Here is a 26,884-nt window from a genome sequence, read left to right as displayed (position 1 = left end):
GGAGGGGCTTTTAGCATCCGTCCTCCTCGTTTGTAAGGTGTGTCTGCGGTAACTTGTCTCCTACAACATTGATTCGGTTTCTGCCTAATTATTTAATTAACACTCCAGGAATCTATTAGAATCTACAGAAATTGTTTTATTTTGAAAAACCAAAATTATACAGCACGTTCCATAATCGTATTTTAATTAGATAAGTGTGAGAAAATACATTTTTGTTTTAAGGAAGTTAAATAAGAATGTTTTGTTTTGTTAAAATGTGGTCGAATGTGGCCATAAGTTTAAAAATCATTGTTATAATGTAACAATGTGTTAAAATATTTAAATTGCAACCAATCATTAATTATAATTTTTTGATTCGATAATCTCATAAAAAATGAGTTATTTTATTTAAAAAAAATTAACTTTGAATTTAAAGCTTGATGCATGTATCATTTTCCAATTTTTCCGTTATTTTCCTTGCCATTCGATATCTTTCCACTTGAGTGGCAGATTCCAGAAGAATAACATTCAAAGTATTCCTCTCGCGTCTGTGCCATAAAGAATTTTGCCAGTAGCAACACAGCAAACACGTCGATCCGTATTATATCTTTCTTGAGGATCTGCGAGTGCCGATTCCACGCCAGCAGCTCCCGTGCACGGCGCACCAGCAACAATAATAATAAACGGTAGCCGTTTTAATAGTGCACCTTGGGGTGTCACGATTGGAGCGGATAATCGGCCAGGGTGGTCGCCAGGAGGGGACACGCTCAGGTGCGATCGTGATCCGAGCTGACGAGCGGCGGCAGAGGAGCACCGCTTTTATGTCAGCCCCCAGAGCGATGCACGCCCGACCTGAACCCACGGTGAAAAATGCAGAGGGCCGCCGAGCAGTAATTTCTCTTTTTCAAAAACCGTAATCACACACTCACAACTCTCCGCATCTGCCGACTTAATTAAAAAAAATTATTCCTTTCACAACGATCCTTTTCTCACACTCCCGAGTCACAAATCGTGATGGATTTTTTCGCAAGATATATTTTTTGATTGATTCTCTAAATTTGCACAATTTAAGGAACTTTTCAAGCATTTAATATTTGCCTCGAGCAGATTGTGACTTTGATGGCAAAATGATGACCGGTCTTTTTTGTAAAATTGCGTCGAGACGATTTGAAGCCCATTATGCAAATTTTCTTTTAACGCCAGGCCAGCAGCTCCTTTATAAAAAGAAACCGGATCTTGAGACGCCTTTAATGAGTGTGGCGATTTATGGATATTTGGTGATAATCTGGCCAGCAAATTAGCACCTGCGCCATTCACCTTTTAAATTTATCGACCATATGGTCAAAATCTGAGATGAAGAATTAATTTTAATTGAATTTTCAGTCTCTTTAGAAGAGAGGAAATGCTAAATGATAACGTTTGATGGCCCTTTTGCTGGGTTTTTTTTTTTTTGGAGATTATAGACTTTTTTATAATTTTCTGTAGCCAGCATGGGTTTTATGATGACTGAAGTGGAAAGGTTTTTCCGTCAAGAGTTGATGTTTCTTATCCTAAATGTATTGAAATTTTTTTTTTTTTTTAAACACTTGAATTTTCATATAAAATTGTTGAAGGAAAATATAGTTATTTGGTTGACAAACAAGACAACAATTTTTTCATTACAAATTGCAATGTCTCCTAATACATCCATTTTGGATTTTTTTCCTATCGATTCGAAACAAAATTGATAAAGAGATGCATCGCCACTATAGTCAACTTTAGACAGGTGGACTTACAATGATTAATGAATTGGAGCAATTTCTCCCTAGATAATTATTAAAGGTTGTAATTTCCAAAACAAATAAGGCATATGCAATCATTAATCAATCCTTTTTCTCTTTATTTTTCAAAAGAAGCGCAACGGTCAAAAAGGCATTCTCATGTGTCCGCAGTCGGCAATTAAAAAGTAACAGATATTTGCAACCCTAGAATTATAGTTTATACCGGCCGGGAAAATATTCAACGGCAGGCCAGGCAGTTGTTGGGAATTAAAAAAAATCCTCCTCCTCCCGACGTATCATTCCGAGAGAGGGATTCGTTTTTCTTTTTCATCTGGCGCGGCGAGAAGATGAATTGCTTCAATTTGTACCTGGGCATAAAATCGCTGCGAGACAAAAGTTCTCCTCCTTAATTATCGCCGCATGCACAATATATAAAAATCTCGCAGTGGCCTCTCTGAAAAATGAGTTGCAGAGATGAAAAGTGGTGCAGGCAGGGTTTGTGTGGGAAACGGTGAGAGTTCCATATGCGGCCGCTCGCCACTTTGAGGTTGATTAAGGAGGAATGTGTCCTGGGGGCTGCGAGCACGCGAAGATTAAAACTTTTAGGACGCGTAAAAAAGCAGCAGTTCTCATGCAGGGCCTAATCCCGGCCAGACCTTCCCGCCGGCGGCGTCCGAAAAATAAAATAATAACAACTCGAAAAAAAGATTGTTTCCAGCCTGGCAATTGCGCGCTAATACATGAGCCAAGGAAACTTCATTACTACATTATCCTCTCGATTGATGCGAAATAACAGACCCTTTTGCTACGAGTGTAATTGGGCTGCTTGCTCCACCGCGTCCAAAAGGTTAATGGCTCTTTCACGAATTCGGTCTATATGCAAATCACATCCACTATGCTCATCATACTTAATTATTAATAATTCTGCTAATTTGCTATATACTTGTGCAATTACTTTAATTTTAGTACCGATTTTAGATACTAACATTTTTTAGTGCCATAGCTTACCGTTTTGCATAATGGAGAAGAGAAAAATTAAACAAATTTAAATTTAATATAAATTTTGGCCTGTAAAAATAATTTTTTTTTTATTGAGCGATTGTTATATGGGAAATTTAGTTCATTTCATGTTCCGTATAATTAATTTACAATCTCAAGCGTTTCCGATATAGTTAAAAATATGATGCGTATATTCAATAGCATTAAATATCTGAGAATGTGGTAAATTGAAAATATAAAAATAGTTAAATCCAGAAAAAAAATGTATTTTATTTATCATATTCGTATACTTTTAATCATTTGAAAACTGATTATAAATTGTAAAATGGTTGACTGATAATTTTACTTTTAATTAATTTTTTTAAATTTATTATACAGTTGAATGTAAACAGTGAGATACATGTAACAATTGGCACAAATAAACAACAATTAAAAAATAATAGAGGCCGGTGTATGAACAAAATCCGTATACCAGTGATAATGATAATACATATATAATATTGTATAGAAAATTGGAAAATTATGGTCGATTAGCGCATGTGAGATACGGGATAATTTATTCAAAGATAAAAAATAAATTTAGTTAATTATTAACCACTTTTCTCTGTAAATGGAGAAATTAATCTTGACAAATAGACATTTATTTAAAGAAACAGCAATTTTCAAAACAAGCTGTACCCGAGATTATGACATTCCTTTGCTTGTTAATTTTTCCTAATGAGGGTGGACTAATTAGGACAGCAAATATTTAACTAACGGTTTTTGCAGTCATGTGCGGAAGTGGTGGTCGAATGAAATATGTGCGCTGCACTCTTTGGCGGCGCGAAACGTTGAAGCATTAATTACTCAACGTTGCGCGACGACGCTAACCAAGTTATAATAAAGCGGCGCTCTCGTCTTGTTTATCTTTGTCACCGGCGCAGGGCGGTCGCCTTCCTGTAACTCAATATTTTCCACTAACTAATACCAACACATATAACGCGCCTGAGGAGCATGTGTGTGTGCAAATTGCACGCCAGGAAATTAATCGTGTGAAAAAGAAGACTGTTCGTCGACTTGAAGAGGAATTTGTAGCGCTCATCACTAATTCAAGAGGAGGTTGGCGCGTCTCGAGGAAAAGGTGCAAATCTGCACTCATGCTGATTTTGCTACTCATCAACGAATCCTCGATAAATGAATATGACTGAATCGTGTGGTATTTTGCATACAAGAAGCGCAATTGGAGACGCTTTCACTCGATTATATTTGCAATCTCTCGACCTCTTTTTCTCAAGATCTCAAAAAAAGCAAAATTTATGATACAAACAAGGCCTCTTGAATTAAAGTTCATTTCTGTTTTGCAATTATTAAAACACAAATTTTCGTTAAAAAAATATCTCCCCCTTGTTCCAATAATTTAAAACTTGATTGAAATTAAATATTAACCTGACTATTAATTTTTTTTTATAATTATATTTAAACTTATAATTATAGTCGCATTTATAGAATGTTGATATTAATATTAAAAAAAAATTTGTATTGGAATATACTTTGAGATATTGTTGAATTTTTGTGCAATTTTTTTCCACAGAAATAGGCCAAATATTGCACTAAATTATTCATAATATTCCTCATATCAAAATTAAACATTTAAAGCATTTAATAATGCGAAAAAAGCAAATATTAGAAAATATTGAGTTTTGAACAAAATTTTGAACGGAAGTTCAATCTTTTTTAATAATTGAAATATAGCGCTTTCTGGTTGTCAAACAAATTTAATATTGCACACTCAATAGAAAGAAAAAAAATACTTAAGTGAGTATATTAGGCGGGGAAAAACTGCGCATATCTTCAGTTAATAGCGCCCTTTCTTCTTGCCACACATGCAAGCATTTGAAAAAATTTCTGTCCAAAGCAAAACTTGACAAAATTAAAGATTTATTGGTCGCAAGCCCCGCGTTTTTGCTTTTCTTACTTGAGTCTATGTGCGGGAGCATGAGTTTCCCATGAAGGGCAACAACCTTAAGGGTGTGTAAAAGTGTTGGTGTGTGGCGGCCACACACGTTTAAGTCAGAGAGTCGGGCAGACAGGATCCTCGCCCTCTGGTCGGACCGTAGGCGCCAAGTGTCACATCCATCTTTAGCGCCCCCGCCGACTAATTGTGCCGCTCCCGTTCCACACAGCGCAAAACTCGCAGCGGCCAGAAGTGCAAATGTGGCGTTAAGTTGGGGGTGCAGCAGCATTTGGGCATCTGCTTGGGTGTAACACATGACACCCCTGCGCGTCGGCTTTGAGCTCGCCGCCCTTCAATGGGCCGTGCAGGAAGTGTCCTTAGTTACCAGGCCAGATTGGTATTTACTCAAAACACACACACGCAGATGGCTATGGGGTCACATGTGGCCGGCAGGATTTTTTTAACACACCGTACATAATGAAAGTACGCTGGTGTGGTTTATTTTAATACAATTAATTAAATATATGAAATATCTTCTGCGATTTAAGATGGTAATTTTCTAAAATTCCTTCTCATTGAACTGGTTTTAAAACAATAATGAAATTCCACATTTTCCTAAATATAAATTTGATTTTTTTAAATAATGCAACGAGAAAAATAATGAAGTTAAATTAAAATAAAATATTCCAATCAGTGCATATATTATTAATATAACGTGTTACGCAACTTCACAAGACACGAGATCAATTACAGTTTTAATGAAACAAATAAATGCAAATTTATTCCATTTCTTTTGTAATAAAAACTAAAAATAATATTGTCTGCACTGACTGACAATACCTTTATTTTAGCAATATGATAATATCACAACATACTAAATAAACAGATAATTTTTTTAATACTCCATTAATTTATATTATTTGGAATTTACTTTTTCCCCTTTTTTCATCACTTATTCAATTCAAATTAAAAGATGCAAAAGATCTATGCGGATCTATGCTGCGTTTTTTCCTAGTCCAGGAAGTGACGCAGATGCATTACTTTGTAATCAGCACCGTTTTATCTTTGCCTACGTTTCCACGTTTTGGTGCATCACTTTCCTTCCTCGTCGATTTGTTTGAAATATGAAATGTGCGCGCATCTGTGAAATTTTTATTCATCCGTGCCGACTGACACCGGTGGCTGGCGCACATGGGTGTTTTTGAGCTCTAATTTCACCTTATGCGCTTTGAATGGTGGTTTTGGTGTCACTCATCGCGGAGGTAAACAGGAAAAGCTAAAAAATATAAAAAGAAAACACACCCGGCAAAACTACTTTGTTAGTTTTTAGGGGTTTTACAATCCAACAAATATACATTTGGCTGAGCAGAAGATGCTTTTTCTGAAACAAGACCCCTGAACTAAATGCAAAAATTATTTTAACTGTGAAACTGTGCTGGGTAAACCTAAAATGTGTCTAAATAATTAAAATAATTACGTGTAGCTAATTATTTACTCAAAATAATTATAATTTAAATGAACATGAAAAAAAATGGATCAAATGAAAGTGAAAATTTATCTATTATTAAAATGACGTTCTTCATTATGCAAAAAAGCTTTTTTATACATTTGAAGCTACTATGATCATACAATATGGTTTAAGTAGAACATTTAAATTTTGTAAATAGACCTGCAATAATTAGGAAAATATAGAAGTGAACTAAAGGACATTGATATCGGCATGTTTTGTTTATGCTAAAGATTTTTTTTCTCTATACCAATTGATAGGGGACTAGAAAACAATAATATAGGTGGCCTGTGCTGTATACAATTAAAGAATGTTACGATTCAAAAGCAGATGGTACTGGAGATAAAACTATTTCAATTTAATTAATAGAGAGTTAAATCCGGCGTTAATCTTGATTGTACTATAAGTGTCAGATAGACCAGCCGATAAATCAGGCACCGCGCAAAAAAAGTTAGCAACACCAGTAGCGAGTTGGGGAGGTGCATGAGATATTAATTAGATTGTTGGAAAGTGAGCTGCCGTGGAAATCGTGATAATCCACGAGTGTTACAAAGGATCAGTGTTGATTATTGCATGCCGGCGTTGTTGTCGAAAGAAATAACAACAGCGTTTTACCTTTTATTTCTTGTGCGCCACCGCGCGGTTGAGCGATCCGAGTTCGTGTCTTGAATATGAATTAGTCAACAACACTGGTGTTCCCCATTACAATTTACTCCTTTGCTTTTTTAATGGAAATAATAATACATCTATGAGCATCTCGCGGCGGTCCGAGAGAGGCAGATCGTCGCAGATAAAAGCAGCCGGAGAAAAACAATGGCGAGTCCCGCGGACTCATTATTATTGTTCTCCGTCGAGGAATTCGCGTTTTTCTGCAATGTCCGCGTCTCCACAATTAACTCTTTTTGCAGCTTTCGGTTAAGTAAGACCGTGTTCAGATGATAAGATCGGTATGGATATGCCGCTGGAGCCATTCCCTATATAAATAAATTAATCTCCATGGCTGGCGCTTGCTCTTGTCGAGTCGCTGATGTTACTAGATAAAGTTTTCATTCGCATTTCAGCCATCGAACTAATTAATTATGTCCAGCTTCCTACTCTGAAAGGGAAAAACATGTTTCTGATTGCATAATGTCACAATTAAATGCGCCGTCGATGTTCGCAAAAAGAAACGGCTGCGATTTTTCCTTTTTGGTGGCACGGAATTCTTGGATGGAACAGAAAAAAAAATGAACAGAAAACATTTTAAATGATGACATTTTTAATTCCATTCGGTTTTTGCTCAGATTTTTATTAATGCAATTTTAGTAAATAAAGCACATAAGTGAAAATGTTTTTGATTCAAACTTTGCATTATGAGACTTAATTATTCCAATAATTATTACGTGAAGGAACCAGACGAGAAAATAATAAACGAAATTTTGTTCTGTCCAATTTATTACATCATGATGTACACAATTTGCCAATCAATGCATGGTTTAAGATTATCTCCGATTTGTCTCACCTTGCATGAAAGATGCTCCATATATCACTAGTCACATTTTAATGCAATTATCATCTTAATCGCCTAGTTTGTAGTAAAATACGACGCATGCATCATGCTATCTAACAGCGACTTTGTCAAAAGTAAAGTCTCCTACGCAACTAAAACTAAAATGTATTATATGAGCGGCGACAAAATTCCCATTCGCCGCGAGAACGCTCCAAGCCGGGTTAAAAAATTGTCTCTCTACGCAAATTATCATTACTCCAAGATTTTCTTTTATCGACATTAAATTTACTGGCACAGCTAAGCTTTCATTTTTCAATCTTTTTGTTTTTAATCTGAATAAAATACAAACGTCGTTAAACTCTTTTTAGTTGTAGTCGTCGTTTTATCACTGAAAAGCAGTCTGAAATATATTCACAATGAAAATTTAGGATTCCATTCAGTAGTAGCAACAGCATTAATCGATCCGTATTAATACTATATCAATGCCGTCCGTTTGGGACACCAGCGTTTTTTTTAATAAATATTTATATATTAATATAGAAATTTCATTTAGGTAAGAACATCATCACAATTGAATACACATCAAAGAGAATTAAGTCCGTAAAATGCTGGGTTAATATGTGAGAGTGACACACTTAAATATTGCATTTTGTAATGCTTCGATTACATCTCTATAATAACTTGTAAGGGCTAATGTTAGCTCATTTTTGTTGCTGATGCTTCTATTTAAGTGCAATCGATGTTAGCTGAAACCATTGTTGTGAAAACCTATCAGGCGAGAGAAATCAATGAACTTATTCGATTAATGTACAACACCTTACAGCTACTACATTCGTAAAAACATTTTTTTTTATACACAGCAGATCTATGAGAGGTTTTGTTGTTGTTGCATTATTCACTTTCTTTCTCTGAAAACATCAATCACCATCACGATTATGTTGAAACATGAATACCCGTTACTGGAATACGTCAGGAAATTGAAAATGACTGCAATGAAGTGCCCGTGTTTGTAAAGTGAACATTTTGATTCAAAGGTTGCAACTTAAAAATAAATTTACACAATTATTGCTTTTTAAAATCCCCACTTCTTTGAAAGGAGCGGGCCGAAAGGAAAATGCAAATTTCTGCATTCGTAGTGGGGAAAAATACCGGCAGACTTATGAATTATTATCAGCACAAAATTACAATTGTTGGCTACCAAAGCTTATGAGTAATGAGGAGGTCAAAAAGAATTCTATCAACAAATATTACTATTAATAATTAATTCTAACCGGAGAGAAATGCGTTTGTTTGTGATCAAATTAAAATGATGTCAGATGGGCGACAGTTACATGCTGAAAATGACACCATCTTTGGTAATTACATCCCTGATATGGGCTCTAATCACATAATTATTCATGAATTAATATTACTTCACAATGCATGATCATCATTTATCATAGTCAAAGTTCACAATAAAAAATGGTTCGTCTAAAAATCCATTTTTGAGAAAGTCGAGATTCTACAGAAAAATGAACACAAAATTAAAAAACGATCATAATAACAGCAGTTTGTTGTTGTAGTACTTGTATCACAATCAATTATCATACAGCAATAATATTTATATACTTGAACAGCCAAAATACTCTTCACAATTATCATTATCAATATTACAGATTTACCATTGAGGTTGTGGCGTTGTTCTGTTTGATGGCAAACTCCTGCATGTCATGCGACTTGAGGTGGACCACAAAGTTACCCTTGCTTTCAAAATATTCACCACACACCTGGAACACAAAAAATTGTCCTTTTAAATTTCAAATATTATATGATTATTGACATAAATCATCATCAAGCAATAAATACTTCCTGAAAAAGTCATTTTATATTTAAAAAAATTTTCAAGAAAGAAATCCTCAAACTCTTTTATTCAAATTGCATGTTATTAAGGATAAAAATGATACAAATTATGTTCTTGGGACTAAAAATTCAAAAGTTAAACCAGCAGTTATTGAATGGAAAATTAATTAAAATTTAATTTACTAAAAAAGGTCTAACTTTACCTCACAGTGAAATGGCATCTTGTAGTGGCTGGCAAAATGGTTTTGCAAGTACCAGCGAGAGCGGAAGATCTTGTCACACTTGATGCATTTGTAGATGCCACCTGGCAAGTTGTCGGTGTGGTTTTTGCGGTGTTTGCGTAGAGTCTTTGGATCTTTGAAACTCTTTTCGCACACCTCGCACTTGTAGGGCCGGTCCATCGTGTGGCACAAAATGTGCTTCTTCAGGTCGGCCCTCCGAGAGAAGGTCTTGCCGCAGATGTTGCAGGTGAAGACCTCACCAGCATGGCACTTGAGGTGCAGGTTCAGGGTCGGCTTCCACTTAAAGCTCTTTCCGCATATGTGGCAGATGAAGGGCTTTTCGATTGTGTGCACCCGGTTATGGTCGATCAGGTGAGACTTGGCCCGGAAGGCCTTGTGGCACACGTCGCACGAGTAGGGCCGTTCGTCAGTGTGGCACCGCATGTGAGACTGCAAGTTCCGCTTGTCCGAAAACGCTTTTGAGCACTTAGGACAGACAAACGGCTTTTCACCTGTGTGGATGCGCCGGTGCCGCTCTAGCTTGCCCTGCAAAATTTAATTTCTCATTATAAACTTAGAAACAAGAGAATTTTCAACTTTATTGATACTTCAAAATCAATAAAAAAAATCCTTGCTATTTCAGTTAGGTTTAATTTTTTAAATTATACAGTTTTGGAATAATTAAAAGAAAAGTCCACTGAATATAAATATTTCAAATATCTTTATCATTAATATTTAAATTTGAAAAAAAAATCAACTCCTAACCAGAAGTGAAACAATTGATTAGTCAAATATGAAACAAAATAGTTCACCTTGACCGAAAACTTCTTGCCACAAAATTCGCAGCAGAAGTCTCCGCTGTGCAGCCGTTTGTGAAGGGTGACGGCCCACTGTGAGGGAAAGCGCTGGGCACAGATGTCACAGGCAAATGGGCGAATGTCAGAGTGAGCAGCCATGTGCACCTTCAGATTGGAGCGACGAACAAACAGCTTCTTGCAAATCTCACACGGAAACTTCTCCTGAGGCTTTGTTTTGGGCGACGTCTGCTGATACTTGATGCCCTCACTAACGCTTTGGTCAATTGGGTGAGCTTGGTGAGCAGCCATGAGGGCCTCACAATCAGTGTTTTGAGCAGTTGCCACAAGGTCTACCAAAGGCTCTTGGTCCTGATTAACTTTCAATCTGCAATTTTAAAATATACAAACTAATTAAGCACCAAGTATCTTTCATTTAAAATTATTTAAACGGTAAACATGATTTCCTCATTTCTAGGAAGTTATAATTTATTTTTGCAAAAAAAAATTGTTTTCACAATTTTACTTACTGATTTAAAACAGCCGAGGTTTGATTTGTGTAAGTGATGGTAGAGACCTTTCCGTTAGCCTCTCCGCTCAGCAAGTCTTTGTACTTCAACTCAACCATTAGCAAAATATCCGTACAGCCATCAGGCAAATTTCTATTAATTGCCAAAGGATCGATATTTCTGACTTCTTCCCTAGCGTCCACCTTAAAAATGATCACAAATTAACAATTAAAATTAAAATGCACTGCAATCTTTAATATACTTTTCCCAGAACTATGAGTCTGTCTGAAGGGATTTGGTCCAGAGCCACCTGCTCCAAAGTGACCGAGGACTGCAAATTCTGTTGTGGCGATGGGTCTAAGGGCGATGGACTATGGTGGCCCAGAGAGTTTTGAGAGCCAGGATTGTGTAGCTCTTCAGCTGCCTCTCTCATGAGTGTCCACATGTTGTCCTGCTCGATTAACGAACTCACCTCCAGGGCAGTTGGAATTGCTTGCATCGAGTTGTGTTTATCCTCTTCATCCTAAGAAAGAAGGTTTTATATCATTAGATGAGATAATATATTTCTTTTTGTTGAACATGTTTCATTTCTGTACGGCCCCACCCTCTCTTAAGGACAACCAGTTTGTCAGGGGTGCGCCAGTTCCCTCACTTTTCATATTATCTTTTTTTTGTATGACTTGAAATTGAAGAGCATAAAACAATACTAATATGTTTTAGCTTTAACTAAAAAGAGCAATAAAAAAAATGCAATCAAAGTGGCTTTTACGTACTTGTAAAACTGGCATCATGAGCTTCTGGTTTGCATCCGTACACATAAAGTTGCCATTCTGAGAGTGGATTATTGAGTCAAACTTGTAGTCAGAGGCCAAGCTGCATTCAACTAATTCATAGCACAACTCGAGTTTTGATAAGCAGTGGTAACATAGTTGCTTCGGTTTCTCATCAGCCTGGGACACCTGTGGATATAGCACGTTGCATTGTTTACATAAAAATTATATTTTCACGGTGTAATATTTACCGAAATCATCGGTAAACATCTTTTGATCTTCTCTGAGAGCCTAGTATCACCATCCTTGCTGAAAATCGGGATGCAGACGTCTTCGGAGCCCGCACAGAGGCGGCAGACCGCCTCGAACATGGGCTCGTCCCACATCATCTTGGAGAACACAATTTATATGATCACAGCAGTGGAAATATTTGTCGAAAGTATCCCTCCCGAAGCGCTACATCAGGAAAATAGACCTGTAAACAAAAGCACACAGGACAGGGCGGTGAGACAAGCACTGGAGAAAACTCCACACCGGAGGCGAACTCACCCGTAATGACATTTGATTACGGCTTATTTGTCATTCATGTAAATAGGGATACATGAAACGGTGATTACAATCATTAATTACACATGGAAATCAATAAATATTAGATAATCGGTGGTAGTAAAAGATAAACAAGCCGAGCGGAGGCCCTTTTTTGCAATTGCCAACGTGACAGTAAAATAACTAAGTTCTGAAACAAAATATTTTCAATAAATAAGCAAAACGTACCAAATAAAATTAGTATACCTATAATACATTTCCATTTAAATACAATAAAAATCTTAATAAGCCTTCACAAGACGTTAAAAATTATTGTATATTTTTGTCATGTTTTTTTTACGACTAATAACGCCTTAGGGCAATCTGCAATGGAGTGCGCAGTGCGCAGCGCAGCAGCATGGTGGAAATTTCCCTCTCCCCTCTATGTACTGTATTTTTATTTTTTTATTTCTTGCTTTCCATTTCCATGTATGAGCGACCTTTAGTTGCTTTGCGTTCCTAGTGCTTCTGCCTCTGCCTTGTCGCAACCGTGGGCGGACATGAGACCACAATAATTTTTCCAATTGAAATTTCTAAACAGAGAATCTTTCTTTGGTGAAATTTGCGATTTGGTTGATGAATATCAGTTCTCATTCAACGAAATCAACTGCTCGAAAATGAAGTCGCGCAGGGCTAATGTGAGTTTTCTCTTAAACTTTCTCCAAATTTCTACGAAATATACTGGAGTTTTCGTGGAGTTATTTTATTTTCTCCAGCTTAAGCTCGGCTCGATCGAGCGTTCATAAATAAAATGCAACGCTGTCATTGCGTTTCGTCCGCACCTTTTGCATTACAAGGCATAATTTTGCAAGCCGGCATAGCCAGAATCAGAAGATTTCAGCTTCGATAGTGAAATTATAATTTTATATAGTTAGCTTTCGTTTGTAATCATGTAATTAAAATTAATTTCAATTCAAGTTCATAGAACGATCGGAAAGTATTAGACAGTGCGTGTGTATTGATAAAAATGGTCTTAATCTCTAACTTTACAATTTCGGTACGTAAAATTAAAATAGGCATGCAGTTGCTCATTGCTCACTGCTCGTGGCTTTTTATTGAATTTTACACGTACACAAATGATTTTGTTTTATCTTATCGCATGTTATTTTTATGGCTCAATTTATATTGAATCATATTGATTAAAGTAAATTAAAACTAATTAATTTAAAAATATTTTTTTTAATAAAAACACCTAAATCCTAAATCATACCATTTCTTGGACAACTCGTGATTACTTAAAATTCTCATTGTAAATATTGATGCCTATAAATGAACTTTAAAATTTATTTTAATTAAATTTTATTTTATATTTTTTAGATGCCTGAGGAAGGTAACCAGCAGGGGCCAAATTATGCAGCCGTGGCTTGGAAAGGCCTTTTCATCTTTTTGAGGATGTTACACTCCCTCTATGACTGCATCATTGACTTTTTCTTTGGGCTGTACTACAATGATACCACAAGGAAGCACATTTCTAATGTGGATCACCCTTTCCTTCTTGAAAGCGCTTCTTCAATTGCAAGGAAAATCCGAAACGGAGATGTAAGAAATTTTTAATTGTATTATTTAAATATTCAATTTTGATCCATTTTACCTCTGCTCACTCAGTTGAAAAGTGTCGATGTGATTAATGCCTGCATAGCAAGAATTGCTCAAGTAAATGGGGTGATCAACGCAGTTGTTGATGAAAGGTTTAAGGATGCGATCGAGGAAGCAAAAGAGGCAGACCGGATGATTGAAAGTGGTGAATGGAGCAAGGAGAGATTGGAAAAGGAAAGGCCTTTTCATGGTGTGCCAATTTCCACTAAAGAAAGCACTGGAATCAAAGGTGAAAGAAAATAAAATAAAAACTAAATTTGGCCTTCAAATAATCTTTTAAATGACTTGTTTTCTTAATCAAATCTGATGAAATCCACTGTTGTACCCATTGATCTATTTGGTGACAGTGAAAAATTGATTCATTGATGAGATGGAAAGAGATGAAATTCTAATTTTATTTTTTACTATATAACATTTAGGAATGAGATGGACGTATGGGCTGATGTTGAGAAAAAATGAGAGAGCCCCTGCCGATGCTGAAGTTATCTTAAAAATGCGTAGAGCTGGAGCCATTCCATTTGTACTCACAAATATTCCAGAATTAAACATGTGGTACGAAACGAGGTGCAATGTCTATGGCCAAACAAGCAACCCCTACGATACTAACAGAACTGTAGGAGGCTCATCAGGAGGAGAGGTAATTATTTTATTTCCTGGGCCGAGATACTAAAAACAAAATTATTGATCCCAGTCAAGCCTAATTACTGCCTGTGGATCTCCATTAGGGATTGGAACTGATGTTGGAGGCTCTGTTCGCATGCCTGCCTATTTCTGTGGAATTTTTGGCCACAAACCCTCATCAGGTTTAAATTATTGATCATAAAAAAATTCATAGTTAAATATCGTTTTTTTCCAGGAATGATCAGTTTGCAAGGACTGACCAGGAAACTTGAAGAGAATACTGGACCTTCAATGGTTGTTCCTGGTCCTTTATGCAGGTATGCCGAAGATTTGCTTCCGACCATGAAAGTATTGATGAGAGACAGCAAGGTCAAACTTGACCTCGAAACTAAGGTTAATCTTAAATTAATTAAGTGGTTTAGTTATAAATATAAAAAATTAGGTTGATGTGAAAAATCTGAGGATTTTTTATATTGAAGACGACTGTGGCGATCTCAAAGTTAGCCCTCTCAGTTCAGATCAGAAGGAAGCCCTGAAAAAATCTGTTAAATACATGGAAGAGCTGACTGGAAGAACTCCGAAGAAGCTGGAGTTGCCCAATTGGAAATATGGTTACAAACTGTGGCGCCACATGATCACTGAGGAACCAGAAAGACTACCCTACGAATTAACAAATCGAAATGTAAATTTTTTTTATCTTTTAAATTTATTATTACCGTAATTTATTTCCTTTTAGGGAACTGTTACTTGGTGGTGGGAGGTTCTGCGGTTCTTCACTGGTACAAGTCCGTACACCCTTCCATCTATTCTGAGACTCATTGACATGCAAATGCCTCAAGCAAATCCTCAGTGGGTGAAAGACACAATCAAGTCTCTTTTGGATGATATAAAGGTTCTTTTAAAATCAGATTATTTTGAAATTTTGCATTGACCCTAAAAATTCAGCGCGAAATCGGCGAAGACGGCATTCTCCTGTACCCTTCTCACCCCATTCCTGCATTTTATCATTGCTCTGCTCACCTCCGACCCTGGAACTTCAGCTACACTGCCATTATCAACGCTTTGAAACTGCCAGCCACGCAGGTTCCAATGGGATTGAACTCAAAGGGACTCCCTCTTGGTGTGCAGGTAGTGAAGAGTATCTTAAGCCTTGGTTTTTTTGTAAATAATTTTTTCTTTTTTAGGTGATTGGAAATATGTACTGTGATCGAATGACTATTGCTGTGGCTCAAGAACTGGAGAAAGCTTTTGGAGGATGGGTTCCTCCTTTTAAGACTTCTTAGACTAGATGTCCAGATTCTAGACCAGCCAGGTTCTCATTTTTTTTGCAGTTGGCTATTAGGGGCTATATTTGATTGATTTTATAATTTTTACTGTATCTTGTGATTTTTTTATGTCACATTAAACCATGTGTATTATTCATTAATTATTTTTCTGATATTATATGTTTTCTGCATGTTTAAATTTAAACCACATAAGTTTTTATGGTTTTTATAATAAAAATTTAATATGAATCATATATTTATCATTTAAACAAAACTGATGTGATTTCCAATTAATAAGATATGGTTAGATATTACAAATTAACTTAATGATAAGCTAACTTAAAAAACGCATGATATTTGTAATTTACTTAAATTTGACTCAATATCACTGAACAAAAACAGTGCCACATAAGTCTGATGTGGAAGCAAGATTATAAAATACATGAATCTCTCGCTTCAATAGAAACATTAGTAACTGGGAGGTAACCTGAGCTGTGCAGCTAAAATTAAATTGCAATAACAAAATCGTCTTGACCATCAAGACTATTTTTAAGTTATAATGCTTGTGCAGTTGATTGTTGTTTGAGGTGAATGACCTCTAGCCTCCAACAAGAACTTTATTGTGTAATCAGAACATTCAATATAATTCTTTTATTTAACGCTTTCACATGCAACTAGCCTATAAAAAATCACCACCTAAGGGCCAGTAATCATTACATGAATTTCGTTTAATTTATTTCTAATCAATCAATCAAATCAATGGCACAATTCACTTTATCGATCTCTCGTCACGTTTCTTTTCCTCCTAAAAAATTTTAATTATGAAGCCTGGGAAAACTACTCGATATATAATGTAACTTAGAATAATTCTTTTGTGCGCTGTTGACAAGTATGTTAGAATTACACTATTAGTATTATTTGATTGTGGCAAAATATGATTTCATTATTTTCATTCTAAAAACTCAAATCAGATAATTTAATTTTTTTCCAAAAATATTAATTGTATAAAAATTAGCGAAAATAAGATATTTTTTTGCCTTTTGCCACTACCAGCTTATATGGGCGCAGAAATAATAAGAATATAATAAGCGATAATAAGGTTCAATGAACAGTATTTCAAGAAGTCACGCCAGGTGTGGAACTGCTGGTCCATTGGGCTGGTTTTGTTTGTTTTGGTTTTTATTTTTTAAGTGTGGATATGGGAATTATTTAAATTAATATAAATGTGCGTGAGGCCGTACTAGCGCACTGGGGCTCCGCGGCCCATGGGGCGAATCAGGGCGAATAACATTGAGATAACATGGTCCAGTTCAACGGCGCTGTCTACCTTTTCCCGAGAAGACTTGACACTAGGTGAGACTATGTATATTAAATGCTAAATTGAACTGCGGCCCATCCGGGTTTAGGCGCCCGCGAGCGCGCCTTAAGTCCGGGATCCAGGCCTCTGTGTGTGGATTATGAGGCCAGTTTCGAGATTTCAGATTTCATGATGATTAAATTGTCGAGGGAGGGCGCTGAAATAGTGAGAAGTTAATATTTGCACGATCTTTGAGCTTAGCCGCGATTGCAGACACAGATTACTATAAGCTCAAAATAATAGTCAGTGGCCACAAAATACAAAATGCCCTTAATATCATTAGTCACACCATCAGCAATCAGCGCTGATCCGGCACCCTCTTCACCCGGGGGTTAAAAGATTTGGGGCGGCTCTTGTCATCTTTTTATATGGATCACAATTTGCAGGTGATAATATAATCAAATCCACTCTTTCCTTAAAGTGTGCAGTTATAGTACCATGGTAATTTATGCTATGTATTTTACATCCAGACCTTGTCTTTCGTTTGTGGCAATTTATAATTACTTATTATTTATCTCAAATTAATTCCCTTTTTGCACACATTCTGTCACATTCATATATTATGTTATTAATATTATTATCAGTGCTGTGCTGTTTTATAGACACTAAAAGTCGTCTCAATTTCTCAGGCAATTAAATAGCAATTTTATTGTAAGTGCATGGTCACAAAATTTTATCAAACGTAGCAAATTAAATGATTTGAACATAAATTAAAAATTACATATATATATATATATATATATAATTTCCTTAAAGTAAACATACTTCAATTTTCTAACTGTTGCTCATTTTTTATCATTTTTATATTATTTGAAGTAAAATTCATTGTGCCTTCCAGAAAATGTCATTGAAACTACTCTGTCGACGTTTTAGCTTCCTTCTGCTTCCCTATATGACTTTTTTGTTTTTGTCTCTTTAAATGCTGATGGTAAAAAGCTTTTAAAATCATGAAATAATAAGAATTAAAATTCTAATTTAATATTTTATTTATTTCTAAAGTGTGAAATATTTAAAATCACTATAAATTCAATCCCTCCGCTAATTTTGCATTACAAGGCATACATTTTTTGCATTCCAGATCCAGAAGATTTCAGCTTTTTATAGTGCATCATAATGCATTTATTATCTTTTAATTCAAGTTCATAGAACGATTAGAAAGAACTAGATGGCGGGTGCCTGTCTTGATAAAATATTTCGAAATCTGTGTGGCTATTTATGTCTCAATAATAATTATGAGTTGGGCACTGTGGCACTTGATGCGGCTTTTATCGGCTTTTATTATATTTTACACGTAAATAATGTTTTTGTTTTATCTTTTATCATGCAATAACCCCATATTATTTTTACGACACAATTTCAATTGATAAAAGTAAATGATAAGTTAAATTGTGCATAAATAAATATAATTAAAGTGTACTTATTGTTAGTATTAAAATTATCTAAGAGAGATAAAATTAATGTGTTGAAATTTTAAGATAGAAAATGTACATAAATCAAGAATTGCGACAAATTTTCATCATTCTATTAAAGCTGCAACTGTGAAAAGGCAATAGTGTCTCTTCAGAATAATTTGTATTTTGTTACGAAATTTAACCTTTTGTAAGAAAAATTATCATTTGGTGTAATTTTCGATAATTAAGTTGAGCTGTACGATAATGGTAAGGAAGCCGGCCTCATAAATAAGAAATTAAAATTTTTAAATAATTAATGTTAATTATACATTCCTTTATTTTTGATGTTTTAAAAATATTTTTATTCAATTTAAAGAATACCTTGAAGTAAATAAATTTTAATTAATTTTAGATGTCCAAGGGAGGTAACCAGGTGCCAAATTATGCAGCCGTGGCTTGGAAAGGCCTTTTCATCTTTTTGAGGATGTTACACTCCCTCTACGACTGCATCATTGACTTTTTCTTTGGGCTGTACTACAATGACACCACAAGGAAGCACATTTCTAATGTGGATCACCCTTTCCTTCTTGAAAGCGCTTCTTCAATTGCAAGGAAAATCCGTAACGGAGATGTAAGAAATTTTTAATTTTATTATTTAAATATTCAATTTTGATCCACTCAGTTGAAAAGTGTCGATGTGATTAATGCCTGCATAGCAAGAATTGCTCAAGTAAATGGGGTGATCAACGCAGTTGTTGATGAAAGGTTTAAGGATGCGATCGAGGAAGCAAAAGAGGCAGACCGGATGATCGAAAGTGGTGAATGGAGCAAGGAGAGATTGGAAAAGGAAAGGCCTTTTCACGGAGTTCCCATTTCCATGAAAGAAATAATTGGTGTCAAAGGTGAAGTTAAACTAATTGTATTATTAAAATATTATCTTCTTTCTGTTATAATGACTGCTGATGTTATCGACGTACAATAGATAAAATTGATGAAAATGAAATTTTATTTTTTAATATAAAAATTTTATAGGAATGAGATGGACGTTTGGACTAATTTTGAGAAAAAATGAGAGGGCCGCTGTCGATGCTGAAGTCACCAAATCAATGCGTACTGCTGGAGCCATTCCATTTGTGCTTACAAATATTCCAGAATTAAGCATGTGGTACGAAACAAGATGCAATGTCTATGGCCAAACCAACAACCCCTATGATACTAACAGAACTGTTGGAGGATCGTCGGGAGGAGAGGTTTATTCTCATTTCTGGTTTCTGGTCCTAAAAATTATATAGAACCAAATTTGTTAATTGTAGTCAAGCCTGATTTCTGCCTGTGGATCTCCGTTGGGAATTGGAACTGATATTGGAGGCTCTATTCGAATGCCTGCCTATTTCTGTGGAATATTTGGCCACAAACCCTCAACAGGAATGATTAATTTACAAGGAATAATCAGGAAACTTGGAGAGAACACTGAACGATCAATGACCGTTCCTGGTCCTTTATGCAGATATGCCGAAGATTTGCTTCCTTCCATGAAAGTTTTGATGAGAGGCAGCAAGGTCAAACTTGACCTCGAAACTAAAGTAAATCTTAAAATAATATATATTCTGAAGGTTTTTAGTTACAAATGAAAAAAATTAGGTTGATGTGAAAAATCTGCGGATTTTTTATATTGAAGACGACTGTGGCGATCTCAAAGTAAGTCCTATCAGCTCAGATCAAAAGGATGCCCTAAAAAAAGCTGTGAAGTACCTGGGAGAGCTGACTGGAAAAACTCCGAAGAAGCTGGAGTTGCCCAATTGGAAATATGGTTACAAACTATGGCGCTACATGATCACTCAGGAACCAGAAAGACTGCCCTACGAATTAACAAATCGAAATGTAAATTTTTTTATCTTGTAAGTTTATTATTACCGTAATTTATTTCCTTTTAGGGAACTGTTACTTGGTGGTGGGAGGTTCTGCGGTTCTTCACTGGTACAAGTCCGTACACCCTTCCATCTATTATGAGACTCATTGACATGCAAATGCCTCAAGCAAATCCTCAGTGGGCGAAAGACACAATCAAATCTCTTTTGGATGACCTAAAGGTTATTTTTATGCTAAATTATTTTGAAATTCTGCTTTAACCTTTATAATTCAGCGTGAAATGGGTGAAGATGGCGTTCTCCTGTACCCAACTCACCCCATTCCTGCATTTTATCACTGCTCTGCTCACCTCCAGTTCTGGAACATAACCTACACTGCCATTATCAACGCTTTGAAGCTGCCAGCCACGCAGGTCCCTATGGGATTGAACTCAAAAGGACTCCCTCTTGGTGTGCAGGTAGTGATGAGTATTTTTAGCCTTGGTATTTTTTATATATATTTTTTTTTTTAATTAGGTGATTGGAAATATGCACTGTGATCGAATGACTATTGCTGTGGCTGAAGAACTGGAGAAAGCATTTGGAGGATGGGTTTCTCCTTTCAAGACTTCTTAGACTATAAGTGTCCAGGTTCTAGATGAGACAGTTTCTCATTTTATTGTTGTTATCTAATGGGGTTTTTATTAGCCTGATTTTATGATCTTTTTCACTGTTTTTATTTTTAGCATTTTAATCGTGTATTATTAAATATTTATTGATATTAATTTTGTTAATTTTTTGTATGAACCTAGTAACTGGTATGAACCACGTAATAAAAAGACTAAAATGAGTATTAATCTTATAATTGACTTCAAGAGATTTTTACTAATTAAAAAATGCACAGACGATAGAGAGATTATTTTTCTAAAAATTTAATTTTTGTGTAAGGCACGCCGCTATAGTCTCAATTTTTAAGTAATTAACTTATTGTTGTATATGATTTTATGATTAACATACGTCTCGATCGTTTCGCAATCTGCGCATTTTAGCAACTGGAGCTGATCCAAGCTGTGCAGCTCAAAATAAATGTTAGGTTAACACAAATTCTCTACTATCATGACTACTTATAATTCGTTGCCAAAAAATTTAATTGCCGCGTGGTTGAAATGACGTGCGCGGCGAGGACTCCAGCGAGTTGTATAATGAATCGTGTGTCCCCTATACTCGTCGCGTTTCATTCCCGCCATAAAAATTTAAATAGTGAACCTGGAAAACTACACGATAATATAAACTTTCACTGATCTTGGTGGTAAAATTCGTTTTTCCCCAAACATTTTGTGATTTTGTTAATTTTTATATAATTTAAAAAGAATATTTATAATACCATTATTGTCTTCGGCTTACTAATTGGTGCAGATATATTATGTTTTATGAAAAACTCGAGTAGTCGCGCCAGGTGTCAGTGGAACTGCTGTTGGGACTGCTGGATTTGTTTTTGTAGATGTGGAGGCCAGTGTCGCGATTTGAGGGACGGCGCTGAAAGTTTGTGTTTGAGCTCGGCCGCGATATCATTAGTCACACAATCAGCGCTGATCTCAGCATGGTCAGTTTATAAACGTCATTTACGTCGGAAAGTGCGCCCAGTCGGCTAGGAGCGATGATCGAGGGCTACGAACCGCTGACACAGGCCATCCTCGGCACCCTCTTCACCTGGGGGATGACAGCCGCGGGGGCGGCTCTTGTCATCTTTTTCCATGGATCGCAGGTGATATTTAATTCATCCTAAGTGATGCTAAGAAATTTAGTTCTCAGATAATCTCTCCTCCTGAAATTAATGAATAAGAAAAGTCGAAAAATACATAAATTGCATTGTTTGTTACGTATTGTATTTTTTTTGTGCAGCAGAATTTTGCGATATTGTCTTTGTTGTAACCATATACCTAATAATTTAATGGTGTTAACCCTTATCTCAATTACTCAAGAAATTAATTGCAAGTTGAAAGTTGACACACAATTTTATCTCACTTAGCAAATTAAATTTAATTACCCTCGGTGTTTGCGTTTTGATTAAAATAGCTTCATGTCTGATTCTGAAGAATCATACAGGCCGCAGTCATTTGTTAAAGCTTCATAAGTTTTCAAAATATGACTCCTGGAAGGAAAAAGTTTGTAAAAATTGATAAATACTATAAAAATAAATTATTTTTACACCACCTATTCATATTTACAAGATGAATTTCTATGTTTTATCAACACAAAAAAGTGTAATAATGATTTTCTTTTTTCCTTTTCCATTTATTTTAATTTTATTTAACGCACAATTCTTTGTGCCTTCACAAGGTTAAAAACTGTGCTCTGCTGGCGTTTTGAGTTGATATCGCTACCCTTTGTCTCCCCTTTGTCGTTTTTATCTCTTGTAAACGGCATTAAAAACATTTTTTTTGTGCTGTGACAAGTAAGAATTAAATTGCTAAATTATATAAATTTATAAAATCGGAATTATTTGAAATTTAATAAAAACAATAATTCAATTTTTTGTTTGAGTAAAAAGTAGTAAAAATCTTGCATTTCTTTCTAAACAACTTTTTTACGCTGCCATAAAGGCCAATAAAACTTTCCTGAACCTATGAAGCCCTGAAGGCACCTTTCATTTTAGCACAAATCCTAATAAAAAATTATATTAATTTCAGAGAAAACTGCTGGACGGCTCCCTGGGCTTTGCGGCTGGCGTGATGACGGCCGCCTCGTACTGGTCGCTGCTGGCGCCGGCCATCGAGATGGCCAAGGACTCGGGACTGTACGGCTCGGAGGGTCAATGGGCCTTTGTGCCGGTGGCCATCGGCTTCATGCTCGGCTCACTCTTCGTCTTCGGCACCGACGTTTTTCTCGCCACCTTTGGCATACCAGGACTGGAGCCTGCCGGTGGGTATTCTAAGAAATAATAATTCCAACATGCTTGATTGGCAAACGCAAATTTGAATTATTTTTCTTGAGTGAGCACGTTCATTACAATTGAGAGAGAATAGTGTGTGCATATTCAAGGCCGCTAGGTTGAAAGTCTTTTTTGTTTGCATGAGATTTAAACGTCTGTGGTGGAAAGTGGGTCACTGTATTTTAGCGATTGATGACCTCTACTGCATTAGATTGAACTCAACACACACAGGTAAATGGTGGATAAATGGTGTGATTGTTCTGCTTCACCCACACTCAATCTTGTTGGACGGTTGTGCTTTGCATTACTTAATTAAATAAATAAATTAATATGGATCCATACAAAATCTTGATTATTTGAAAATCAAATATGTACAAATATGCAATACAAATCACGCAGGAATAAACTGACTCGCAAATGTTGCTGTCTCAAAAAATTCAGTCCTTCCTTGTATAAATAATATAAAAACTGGTGTTTTGATGACGAATACTTCATTATTCTGTGTCTTTGTAACGTTGGAAGCCAAAACAAAATCCCATAATGGCAGGTTGCCCAATTTGAAATGTGTTGAATAAATACCCAAATTTTTCTTGTGACTTATGCCTACGACCACATCACGTTGAATACACCGGTTCTCGTCCGATCACCGAAGTTAAGCAACGTTGAGTGCAGTCAGTACTTGGATGGGTGACCGCCTGGGAACACTGCATGTTGTAGGCGCCTACCTTTTTTGAGCTTATTTGGCCTTTTTGTTTTGATCATTAAAATTTATCAAAGTTTTATTATTATTTTTTTTAAATAATTATAGAAATTGAGTTTATTCAGGTGGTGGTTCTTTGTCATTAAGTCCTCTTTTCTCTTTTTCCAGTGCAAAAATTCTTTTCTTGCTTTTTGCCTGAGCTTTTAGTTTGTTTTTGGAGGGTTGCTTTTTATTTGAGGTGGATTTGATTTGACTTGGATGATAAATAAGCACGATCACCTCTCTCCCGCCTGCGAAAGGTTGTCAGGGCGAATAAGAACGTGTGATGGTGGTGTGTGTTGCAGTCCTGCTTGCTGAAGCAGTCAATGAGGTTAGTGGGGATGCGCAGACAACGAAGAGGAAAAAGCAGGCACTCAAAAAAGACAGTTCTTCTAAAGCCAGAGGTCAGGTTCGCTCTAAACTATTGGCCCTCTTTAACTTATTATTATGCAAACTCTTAATTTCCAAGACGTGGTCACCAAGGTGGGGAAGTAGTTGCATTTATTTTGAGATTAATTTTGATCTTTCCACTTTTTAAACTGCACTACCTACAGGACAGCAAAAGAATGAATGAGCCGTAAATAAAAGACTCACTTTTCTCACCCTCTGTCACTGTATCCAGTTCTGTTTGAAATCATTGAAACAAATTTATTAAAAATTGCTTTTTTTTCTGGACCCCAGGCATCTGTGATGAAACAAGTGGACCGGTCACACGGAGAAGGGTTGCCACCAGAGAAAGTCTGCCCTCTCCGTCAGAAGCTTCCGGTATAAGTGTTATTACTCAAGTAGACTTGGACTCGGGACAAGTGAACCAGGCGGCTCTTACTGCATCAGGGAACAAGAGATGGAAGAGGATCATGCTACTTATCATAGCTATTACAGTTCATAATATACCTGGTAGGTTCAATAATTATGACAAAAATTGGTTATTATTAAATTTGGAAAATCTGAGTTCAATGAAAAATTTATAATTTGAAGTTATTATGGATGCTGATTTTTAAATTGATGCTACATAATTTAAAAACTAAAATCGTGATTTTAATTAAACTCAAACTGCAGGCTAGAGTTGAAAAAAGGCAAAGAAAAGGGATATTTTAGACTAATGAAGCCATGTAATAAACTGAAAAGTTTTAGAGAAAAAAGCTTGTGTATTTGGTTACATGGAGTACAGTAATTAAGTAATTAGTCACGCTTTGGCCTTCCATATTTTCCTATGCTTTTTTAAATGGGCTTGAAAAGGTAAAGAAAGGAGAGAAAATTGTCCCTATAATCAATTTTGCAGATTTTTTCGGTACTGTTATAGGCTCAAAAAACATACATCGTTTTATATTCAACAAAAATTTTCCTGCCATAAAATTTACAAAATTAACTTTTCCTCTATTCAATAATTTAAACTGAAATTTATGAATTATTAATTTATTCAGGCACCTGTGTCTATCAATACCTTAAAATTTAATTTTTTTAACCAGCACAGCGTTTAAATGGCACACATTGAATTAGAAAATATTTATTTCCAAATAATGACATTTATTTAATTTTTTCAGAGGGGCTTGCTGTTGGAGTGAGTTTCGGAGCCATAGGCGAGTCTCCATCTGCAACCTTTGAAAAAGCAAGGTAAGCAAGTTTTCATTTTTAATAATTAAGTTCATGTGACGTGCATTTGTTACTTGTTTGTCAAAGAGCAACTAGGGCAAATAATATTAAGTGATTTGCATAACTTGCTGCGTTCTCCGTTGATTGTTCACCGCCGTACTCGACCTTCAGATGTCGCTCCGTTGCTCTGCGTCCAACTTGTTCTTTGCGGTGCTCGGTTAGATGGCACCATGGTGCTTGTCGGCATTCCCGGGCGCGTTTTATTAACTTGTCCAACTTTTTATTTGATATTTTAATAAACTTTTTACGACTGCCGAGAGGAAAAGGGGGCCAGAAATTAAGCAAACACGGATAGGAAAAAGATTTTCAACAAAAGGTTTTCTCCGGTGCCGACTCGAGTGGAGAGAAAAATATAGTCGGAAACTGTTTGTTCAAGAGACAAAACAAGACCGCGAGATTCCATTGGGCATCAACTTGCTGGTCATCATTATGCAGGCAACCATAAAAATATTTCTCTCCTCTTGTTCTCATCTTGCTGTATGGTGAGATGAGCAACTCAATAAAGAGATGGAGCCGCATTCCTTTGAAATTTGGCCGTATGATCACCCAAGAAAGGGGCCCTTCTTGTTTTTTTGTGTGTATCCCTAAGTAGGGCACACGTGGAATGAAAAATCATTTCCCTAAACTGCAATTGAACACTCCTCCTGCTTTTTAACTTGGATATATTGTGTACCTGCCTCCTTGGCAGTTATGTGAGGAACGCGAAAGGTAAATGCCCCCGGTAGTCCAAGCACCAGGCAGAAATCTTACAAATTCCTTCGCCGCACTCTCTTTCTCGCGACCCAGCGAGTCTTTACTGCCCTTCACCTTGGTGTCCTCCAAACTGCCGCCGTTCTCGTGCACCTGAAATAATAATTGCGTCACCACCGCGGGGACAAATTGTATCGCCGCTCATTTGATTACGAATAATTCAACTTGAAGGAATTAAAGTTCTTTTACTTATTCAAAAGTTTCAAGAGATAGATTTTTAACTTTTTTTTTCACTGGGACTTCAAATTGCTCATTGACATTCTTTCTCGTCTCTCTCTCAACCATCACGATTCTTTTTTTCTTTATTTTTGTGCAAAACAAACGCACGCACCATTGTGCTCGCATAGC

At 36.1% G+C, this 26,884-nt stretch overlaps 4 protein-coding genes and 1 non-coding gene across 6 annotated transcripts in view; 4 read left to right on the top strand and 1 right to left on the bottom strand.

Annotated features, from left to right (window-relative positions):
• Window positions 1-7,601: 7,601 nt before the first annotated feature.
• On the bottom strand, window positions 7,602-12,688 carry LOC132197680 (zinc finger protein 391-like). Its single transcript, XM_059621126.1, has 9 exons — window positions 12,593-12,688; window positions 12,350-12,536; window positions 12,052-12,275; window positions 11,804-11,989; window positions 11,293-11,553; window positions 11,052-11,233; window positions 10,540-10,909; window positions 9,710-10,273; window positions 7,602-9,433 (listed from the first exon to the last, which is right to left on the bottom strand). The coding sequence occupies exons 3-9, from the start codon at window positions 12,187-12,189 to the stop codon at window positions 9,317-9,319; spliced, it is 1,818 nt and encodes a 605-aa protein (XP_059477109.1). The 5' UTR covers window positions 12,190-12,275; window positions 12,350-12,536; window positions 12,593-12,688; the 3' UTR covers window positions 7,602-9,316.
• Window positions 12,689-12,810: 122 nt separating this feature from the next.
• On the top strand, window positions 12,811-16,116 carry LOC132196654 (fatty-acid amide hydrolase 2-A-like). The gene is made up of 10 exons (XM_059619446.1): window positions 12,811-13,023; window positions 13,703-13,924; window positions 13,991-14,210; window positions 14,401-14,618; window positions 14,673-14,784; window positions 14,838-14,995; window positions 15,045-15,284; window positions 15,339-15,494; window positions 15,548-15,730; window positions 15,787-16,116. The coding sequence occupies exons 1-10, from the start codon at window positions 13,003-13,005 to the stop codon at window positions 15,883-15,885; spliced, it is 1,629 nt and encodes a 542-aa protein (XP_059475429.1). The 5' UTR covers window positions 12,811-13,002; the 3' UTR covers window positions 15,886-16,116.
• Window positions 16,117-18,746: 2,630 nt separating this feature from the next.
• LOC132196373 (fatty-acid amide hydrolase 2-A-like) lies at window positions 18,747-21,313 on the top strand. Its single transcript, XM_059618959.1, has 9 exons — window positions 18,747-18,882; window positions 19,028-19,246; window positions 19,298-19,517; window positions 19,648-19,865; window positions 19,929-20,198; window positions 20,257-20,496; window positions 20,550-20,705; window positions 20,759-20,941; window positions 21,000-21,313. Exons 1-9 carry the CDS (start codon window positions 18,880-18,882, stop codon window positions 21,096-21,098), a joined length of 1,608 nt encoding a protein of 535 aa, XP_059474942.1. The 5' UTR covers window positions 18,747-18,879; the 3' UTR covers window positions 21,099-21,313.
• Window positions 21,314-21,926: 613 nt separating this feature from the next.
• Window positions 21,927-26,884, top strand: part of LOC132196374 (zinc transporter ZIP11-like) — a 28,435-nt gene continuing 23,477 nt past the window's right edge. Inside the window, exons 1-5 of one of the 2 annotated variants that reach the window (XM_059618960.1) lie at window positions 21,927-22,227; window positions 23,153-23,384; window positions 24,439-24,537; window positions 24,815-25,030; window positions 25,678-25,747. In XM_059618960.1, the coding sequence (XP_059474943.1) occupies window positions 22,120-22,227; window positions 23,153-23,384; window positions 24,439-24,537; window positions 24,815-25,030; window positions 25,678-25,747 (725 nt within the window). In that variant the 5' untranslated portion in view covers window positions 21,927-22,119. The remainder of the gene's footprint in view (window positions 22,228-23,152; window positions 23,385-24,438; window positions 24,538-24,814; window positions 25,031-25,677; window positions 25,748-26,884) is intronic. The other variant, XM_059618961.1, reaches the window with a different exon arrangement.
• On the top strand, window positions 23,996-24,114 carry LOC132198493 (5S ribosomal RNA). Its single transcript, XR_009441990.1, has one exon. It is a non-coding gene; the product is annotated as a 5S ribosomal RNA (ribosomal RNA).

The sequence above is a fragment of the Neocloeon triangulifer genome, unplaced genomic scaffold (genome assembly GCF_031216515.1).
Source record: "Neocloeon triangulifer isolate White Clay Creek 2 clone unplaced genomic scaffold, ASM3121651v1 ptg000012l, whole genome shotgun sequence".
NCBI classification, from domain to species: Eukaryota; Metazoa; Arthropoda; class Insecta; order Ephemeroptera; family Baetidae; genus Neocloeon; species Neocloeon triangulifer.
Note: the sequence above shows the minus strand (reverse complement) of the source record. Positions and strands in the feature narration are given on the sequence as shown.